At 46.3% G+C, this 8,136-nt stretch overlaps 1 protein-coding gene across 1 annotated transcript; it reads right to left on the bottom strand.

Annotated features, from left to right (window-relative positions):
- Positions 1 to 3,719: 3,719 nt before the first annotated feature.
- SPRY2 (sprouty RTK signaling antagonist 2) lies at positions 3,720 to 7,789 on the bottom strand. The gene is made up of 2 exons (XM_056109763.1): positions 7,649 to 7,789; positions 3,720 to 4,759 (listed from the first exon to the last, which is right to left on the bottom strand). The coding sequence occupies exon 2, from the start codon at positions 4,706 to 4,708 to the stop codon at positions 3,776 to 3,778; it is 933 nt and encodes a 310-aa protein (XP_055965738.1). The 5' UTR covers positions 4,709 to 4,759; positions 7,649 to 7,789; the 3' UTR covers positions 3,720 to 3,775.
- Between the last annotated feature and the right edge of the window lie 347 nt (positions 7,790 to 8,136).

Raw genomic sequence — 8,136 nt, 5'->3', positions numbered from 1 at the left:
ACTAAAATATTTTGCCTTAGTAACTATTGCATAAGACTGGGTACTCATGTTGATCTAACTACTAGTGTTGATCTAACTGCTCAATGCCCTATTCTTTTATTTTGTGGTACCAAAGATTGAACTCAGGGTCCCACATATACAAGGCAAGTGCTCTACCACTGAGAGTATTTGGTACTCTCTCAGTACCAAGAGAGTACCAAGAGAGTATCCCCACCAGTTACTTTCTTAGCTAAAACACTCCTTGCAAGAGGATGCTATAATTGACATGCTTCAATCAAATTTTCAAAGTTTTTAGATTATGGCTATTTTATATATTTAAAAGGAAGGCAAATGGTCAATTCTAAATACTACAAGTCTAACTAAATTTTTAAAAGTTGGGGGGGGGGCAGGGTTGTACTTGGGTCACAAGTTACTTGCTCTGAGTTATTCTTGGCTGTGTTCAGGAGTGACATCCCTGATAACATGAGACCCAAAGTAGAAGTGGGGTCTGACGAATGCAAGACAAATGCCTCACCTCCTGTCTCTCCAGATAGAAGAAAACTTGACTTAACTACATAGGTCAAAACTAGCTCAAAAGTTAACAAATTACTCCAAGTCTATCAACCGTTTTTCCCAATACCTCACAGCACTGAGACCACATTTATTTATATGACACTTGCAGTATCTTGACTTATATAGCTTTATGACAAGCAATTCTGGAGATAAAGTGTGTAAGAGAAAGAAGTTACGCATCAAGATTGTTTGGAAGTACCTGCACTTGATTTTGTCTTTCTTCTTTCAGACAATCCCCAAAGCATGCTCCAACATGGCAGAAATTTGGCAGGGCCTTACAATATCCTTCTCAAAACACATAAATGAATGCTTTAAGCAACAGCAATCAAGTTGTCATTCTTAAATGAATCTCAATATTGAGAACACACAGGTTTCAAAAAAGAAAAAAAAAAGTTAAAGCAGGTAAAGCAGACAATGCATTTAAAACATTTACTTCTAAAAGCTTAACATTTGTTAGTCAACTGAAATTTGTTGTATTGCTTTTCATTTAACTTTAGCATCAAAATAAAGGCTATCAAAGACTCCAATTTAAAGCCATGAGATCTTCTATCTTTAACAATAACACGATTCAAATAGCATTATCAAAGGTCCAATGCTACAATAAATAATCTCTTGTTAAAACAAGAAGAGGACCTAAGTTTTGATCAAGCAACCTACAAATTCGACCCGAATTTGTGCCATGTCACAAAACTATGCAACACTTAGCTCTAAGGGGCCCCCAAATTTCTCCTCAATAACTCATAGGAGTTATAAAGGAGATCCTGAAACATTGCAATGCTTTCCTTGAATTACTTAAATCACCTTACTGTTGTCTAACATTCTTAAGTCATCTTCCCCCCCAATTCCCACCCCTTCCCCCCGCCCCCCAACTATGCTGGAAATTGAGCTCATACAAACAAGTATTCTACCACTGAGCTCCATGCTGGCCTGAGCCAGCTCATTTGAAAACAAAATTTGTCATTACCCTAAAAGGAGAACCAGAATCATTTTCTATAAGTAGAAATATCTTTATTCTTCCACATTTCAGTGAGATGACTTGCAACATTAAAACTAACACACTTAGGAATACCAGCTGTTTTCAATCTGTTTCGTTATAAACATTTAATCTTCCATATTCTGCAAATGAATCTTATAGTTTTATAAACTCAACAATTTATAGGTTAGTCAGAAGCTTCTTGAGAAACCTGATTTGCAACAGGACTTCCAATCTACTTAGAGCAAATCTTGTAACTTCAATGCACTATCACATTCTTTCTATACTCAAACTCACTAATTTACATAGATTCTATCATAACTTAACATTCTAATTCTTTTTAGATCACCAGAGTTAAATAGAAGAATTAGAATCGCAGCATTCAGATTCATCAATTGGAATAATATCTGAATTAACTCAGCATTGTTTTTTTGGAGAAAAATTTAGAGGAAACCAAAGGTCCTCATAGAAGTCATAGTTAAAGGAATACATAGTTCCTTGAAAGCCAAATTTAAAAAAACAAAAGACAACCTGTACTAAGACCTCTTAACCTAAGTTAAGAGGAGGAGACTCTGTACAGGAAACAAGAGATTAAACAATAATGACAGGTAAATCATTTCTTAGACTTCCGGTGATTCTTGGCAGCAAAAGGTTGTGCTTTTGGAAAAAAAAAAAAAACTCAGTCACAAAGTGATTAATCAAGTGACTTAATACAAACAAGAAAAATAAATATTTGTTATAGGTTTGCTCCCAAAAGACAACTGCAGTCTTTCTGCCATACCAGGTCTCTTTTCTAGGGTAAAATTCAATTAAATAAAGCAGGGTCTTTGAAATTGGCATGCTCTGGCTAGATTAAGCCAAGAAAAAAGGAATTTTAACACCCATTACCTGAAGTCAAAACAAGTTGCCTTTTCCCTGTTTGTTTTTTTAAAACCACCAGAAACCAGTATCAAGGAGATAAACGTAGGAATCCAAAATCAAATAGAAAACAGACATCATCATCTCTCAAGAAAACATTTTTGCCTCAATCAGAATTTTATATGACACACCAGAACACTGAATACATGCTTGAACTAACCTCAATTCTCCGGTATTAATTAGCCACCCAGCACTCATTCTTATTACTGAATAGTAGAGAGGGAAAGTCTAATTGTTCTTCTTTAGGGCTGTCTACTGAATCAGTTTAAGATTAAAACAATTAAATCAACAAACCTGTGAAACAAAGGCCAAGTCAGTAAATATGCAAAAATATAGCAAAATAAATTCTTGTATGATTAAAATAGAAGAGTCAGACTGTTTTTCTTATTACAAGAATTATCTCAAAAGATCATCCTAACCTCTTTTTCCTTTAGCCAGGAGTTATCTCAGAAAGATAAGTGAAGCTATGTCATCGAAATGCTAGCCTTAACATGAAATGTGGTCTCTTTCACTTAAAACAACAAAAAGTAAAATAAGACAGAACAGCTCAGTTTAATTTCAAACGTTAATATATTTTCTATTTTATATTGAACATATGCATCTGGAACCCCTCATTTGCAGCAACTATCACATCCTCATAAAAGGGGCAAAATTTGTAAGACGCCTCTTAAAATAAATATTCTTTTTTATAAAATAATAAAACTTCAAATAAATATTCTTTACACTAAACAATATGTTGAAAAAATTAGAAAATAAAGGTTGAATTTTACTGTAACTGTACAATATACATGAAGTCCAAAGGGAAATCAGAGTCTTACAATAAAGGCTTTCTGTAAGGCAAAATACAATCTAAAAACATACTGATTGATTCACATTCTTCCGAATGTACAACATATTAGTATAATATTTTGTGACTGTGCCATATAGCATGGCACAACTTGTTTTTCACAGTTGCAAATATTATTGTATATACAAAAATATAGCACATTATCTCTGGAGAAAACAATGGAAAAAAAGTCATTTGCTAATTTACAAATTTTGCAAGTACTATTCACAAAAGAACTGCCTATGAGTGTCTGTTGCTTTAGCTTATGCAACATATGGGTCGCCAAGTTCTGTATCCCATACTTCTGAGCTCCATTAGCTGAGTTCTAATAAGCGTATCAGTTAAAATGGCACATGGACAAAAGCATTTCACTGCAAACAGCAAAGAATATCCCAACCCTCTATTAACAGTGCCAAGATTATAACTGTTTAGTTGGTTGCATATGTGTTAAAAAAAAAAAAGAGGAACGATCCTTATTACTGTAATATTCCTGATTAATAATGATGCTATGTTGGTTTTTCAAAGTTCCTGGGTGGGACAGTGGGAACTTTGCAGCAAACTGTGTTTGAATTTTTACAGCGGCATCCAGGCCTGTTAACGCGATCATAACACCCCTGGCACAATTTAAGGCAACCCTTGGCTGGAAGGTAACACCATAAACAAGGCAAAAAGAGGGACATGACGCCCATGGCCGACCAACGCGTACACCAGTGAGACTGGCTGCAAGAGCACGGGTTGTCAGCACAGTTGTCCTCATCATCATTAGAACAGTGATAGAAGAGACCTTTCACACAGCACACGCAAGTCCCATAGTCAATCACGTTCTGGGCTGAGCAAAGGCACTGCTTATCGCAGATCCAGTCCGAGGGCAGAGGCCTGGGGTAGGTGCACTCCTTACACTTGCACTTGCCGCAGTCCTCGCACCTGTAGGCGTGCAGGCCCAGATCTTCTTTGCTCAGCGGCTTCAGTTCACCCGGTTTGAGCTCGGATTTGGGCTGCACCCGGATTATTCCATCGGCCGCAGGCACGGCAGAGAATGAGGACCCTAACAGTCTCTGTTCTGAGGAGCTGCTGCTGGTACTGGTCCGTGTGCTGCTCCGGGAGCCCGAGCTGACCGTGCTGATGGACCTGGCCAGGGGGGCTCGGGCGGAGGAGGGCAGCCTGGGGGGCTGGCGATGCTCGGGCAGCCCGTGGAGTCTCTCGTGCTTGTGCTGCGTGGAGGGGCGAGGGGCCGGCTTGAGCCCGGGTCTGGGCACCACCGTAGGCCCCTCCGTGTACTCATTGGTGTTCCGGATGGCTCGGATCTGATCCAGAGACAGGACGTGTACCTGCTGGCTGAGGGCATCTCTGGGCTCGGGCTCGCCGCGCTGCCGGCCTCCGTCACGGGGCGCCTGCAGCAAGGGCTGTGACCCGCTGCCACTCTGAGCTCTGGCCTCCATCGGGTCTTGGAAGTATGGTCACTCCAGCAGGCTTAGCACACATCTGAATTCCTGCGGAAACGGAGAGGAAAGAAGGTTTACACTCCAGGATACTTCCCATTCTCCACCCACCTGAGTTAACTCTTCACTGCCCACCTCCCTCTGGGCAGCAGGGTTTGAAAAGGTAAGGGGACGAGGGGAGGGCGTTGAGGGGAGAAGGGGGCTTCGAAACAACCAGAGGTACAGTGCCAGGACTTAACTGTTTAAGTACCCTGGCGAGCTACCCTCACTTCTTTAATCCAGTGGGGGTCCCTGCCACAAAGCTGATCTTTGTTTCCTTCCGGCACATAAATTCTTTATTCAAGTGCACAAAATGAGCAAGGTCCAGGCCGAAGGTTAAAAGGCCAGGAGCCACGTTAGGATCGCGGTGCTGAACATTATCTCCCCTCAAAATCTGTGACAGATTTAGGATTATTTTCGTTCTTTGAGCCCTGAAATATGAATAAACGCAGCCTAGAAATTCTTCCTGGCTTAAGCCTGCTTTTGCAGCATACATCTCTAACTATACTTGAAGCTGTAGTATCTTAATTAATGAAACCTCCTAAGGGTCAGCACTCTGAAAAGTATCACTGACAACCGCCTCCCCCTCACAAAACTCACAACCTTGCACTATTACCATCCAGCAAAGCACAGTGACCTTTAAAGCAAACTTACACATGAGAAACAAGAATTCAACTTAACAACCAAATACTTCATAGCCTAGAACATCTTTAATTTGCACAGGTAAAAGACTGTTGTCCTTCAGGAATAAATTACGTCAAGCTCTTAACTGTGTAGCCTTCTGTTTTTGAAGCAGTGCCGCCCCCCCCAAAAAAAAAACCCTTTCAGTTGAGAACACAAACGGACTGATAACAGGAAATGTAAAAAATCCAAGCATTAGACCTCAACCTTACCACCTGATCAACCATTCTTGAAATCGCAAACCGCTCTGCAAATCACAAACTATCATTCCCGGTGCCCAGGAAGGGGAAAAAAAAAAACGGGCAAAAGTGGACCTTTATCCAGTCTCCGCCTTTTAGGAGCGAGACTCAGGCAGGTGACACACGCCTCCCAGTTCCGCACAAGGTGAAGCTGGAAACAGGATCCCACTTGCAACAGAAAAGCAGTCAGAGACAGCGCGGCAGCTCTAGAGTTTCACTCGTTGGTTGGCTCTTATCTGCGCCCCAACACCGTCCCCAGCAGGTGGGACACAGTGGAAGCCCCAGGGGACTGTTCTCTGTGTGCAGAGACACATCCCAGAGGCCACGGTCTCCCTCCCCCACCATCCCAGCACACAATCTCCAGAAAGGACAGGGGGGGGGGGGGTCGCGACGGGCGTATCCAATGGGACGTGCCAAGCCACGGCGGGGCACATTGCCCCCATCCCCCCCCGCCCCCGTTGCTGCTGAAGTTCCGTCCCCCCACTGCAAAGACCTCCCTCCCGCGTCCCTAGAGCCACTGTACCCAAGGCGGTGGTCACGCAGCCCACGGCGGGGCAACCGTGCAGAGCGCCAGGAACGCAGGGCACAGGTTTCCAGCCGCGACGAAGCCTCAGCAAGGAGCCACCCGGGAGGGCACCGCGGTCGAACCCACGGGCACCGGCGACTCCGAGCGCACGCAAGGAACGCGCATTGCCTGCACCCCTACACGTACTGATTCCTTTTTTTTTTGGAGTTGGGAGATTAACAACAGCCACAAAAAAAAAAATCCCACCAATCCTACAGACCCATCTACTCCTTCCAACCAAAGGAAGGCTGTTGAGACATTTTCCAGGCTTCCCTAGCGCACGCCGGGGTGCACGGCTGAGATCCCCTGGCTGGAAACTTTTTTGAAAGCAGATTTGCTGGCAGTGGGTGAAAAAGTAGCATCTTTGGGGGATGGGAGGGTGTCTTAAATCCCGAAAAAGGAGAGGGTAAAAGAAGCCCCCACAAAAAAAAAAAGTGATTTCTGCCGATCCCCGGCCTCCTCCTTTCGCAGCTGCCCCCCACTTGCGGCGTCTCTACCCCACGCCCCCCGAAAGTTGTCTTGAAACCCCCCCATTAAGAATAGCGTGTGATCAGACTAAAGACTTGGGGGGCGGAGGGAGGACTTCAGCACAAGGGTGGGGCCAAGCGAACACAGAAAAGCGCTTTGTAAAAAAAAAAAAAGCACAGAAATGCCTAATTAAAAAAAAACATCATCAACAACAACAAAAAGCAAATTAAAAGAAAGAAAAGGGGAGGGAGAAGCGGGGGGAGAGGGGGAAAACCGCACCATGCTAGCCTCTTCTCCCCACTCTTTTCAGGTAATGGAAACGGATCTGCACCCGCCTGATGACTTTCTTCCTGCGTGGGGTCAGTCCCGAGCGTCCCCAAATCAGAAAATAAGAAAGTGAGACCCGGGCCGACCACAAGGCAGGGGCCGGTAGCAGGCTGCACTTCCGAACCGCAGAGCCCGGCGCCAGGCAGGGCGACGCTCCCGGCCCGCACCCCCGGGCAGCGGCGGCGGCTCGCTCCCCCCCAGCCGGCACCCTGCCCGCTCTTCACCCACGGGGTGGGGAAGTCGGGGTGGGGGGCCGTCGGGTTCTCGGAGTCCCGGGACTCCGAGACGAACGTTCCTTCCCCCCCAAACCCGCCCCCCGCCGAGGGGGGGGGTCTGCGCCTCTCCCAGGACAGGTTCGAGGAGAGCTAGCGCGCCCCGGCCCCCGAGATCTCGGCAAAAGCACAAAGTGCTTCGCCCCCTCCTGCTCTCCGCGGGCCCTTTGCAGAAACCGAGCGAGGCGGGTGTCCCAGCGACGACGGGCCCCGCAACCCCCAACAACCCCCCACCCCAAGTCCCAAAGCGCGCGGGCGCGGGCGCGTGCGGCGGACGGACGGACGGACGGACAGACCCCAGTCCCGGGCCGGGCTGCACCTACTCCATGTTGCTCCCGACGCGCCTCACCGTGCTCGCGGCTCTGCAGCAACCCCTCGCGCTCGCTCTCTCCCGGGGGCTGCTTCCTGCGCCGCGCCAGTAAATCCAGCCCCGATTGCAAACTTTCCCCCCGTTCCGCTCCCGACGCCGCTCCAGTCCAACTTCCGAGCGATCGGCCAGGGAGGCAAAAAAAAAAAAAAAAAAAAAAGCGAAGAGAATCCGGAGTCAAGTTCCCAGCCGATGAGCACACTCCGGGGATTTCAGGGGGCTACCCCCACCTTTGCTTTTTTTTTCTTCTCTCTCTCTCTCTAGAAGCGCACGCGGAGTGTTAGTTCCCTTTTTTATTTTTCTCAATGAACTGGAGGCCGAGGCGCCCAACAGGCGAAGTCCTTTTTTTTTTTCTTTTCCTCTCTCCCGGGCAGATGAGCGAAGCTGGAGAAGCGAAACGGCCTCAGCGCGGAGCGGCGTTGGCGGCGGCCGGGCGGCCCGGCGGGGCGCGGCGTTGGCGGCGGCGGCGG

The sequence above is a fragment of the Sorex fumeus genome, unplaced genomic scaffold (genome assembly GCF_029834395.1).
Source record: "Sorex fumeus unplaced genomic scaffold, SorFum_2.1 ptg000008l, whole genome shotgun sequence".
In the NCBI taxonomy this organism is placed as follows: Eukaryota; Metazoa; Chordata; class Mammalia; order Eulipotyphla; family Soricidae; genus Sorex; species Sorex fumeus.
Note: the sequence above shows the minus strand (reverse complement) of the source record. Positions and strands in the feature narration are given on the sequence as shown.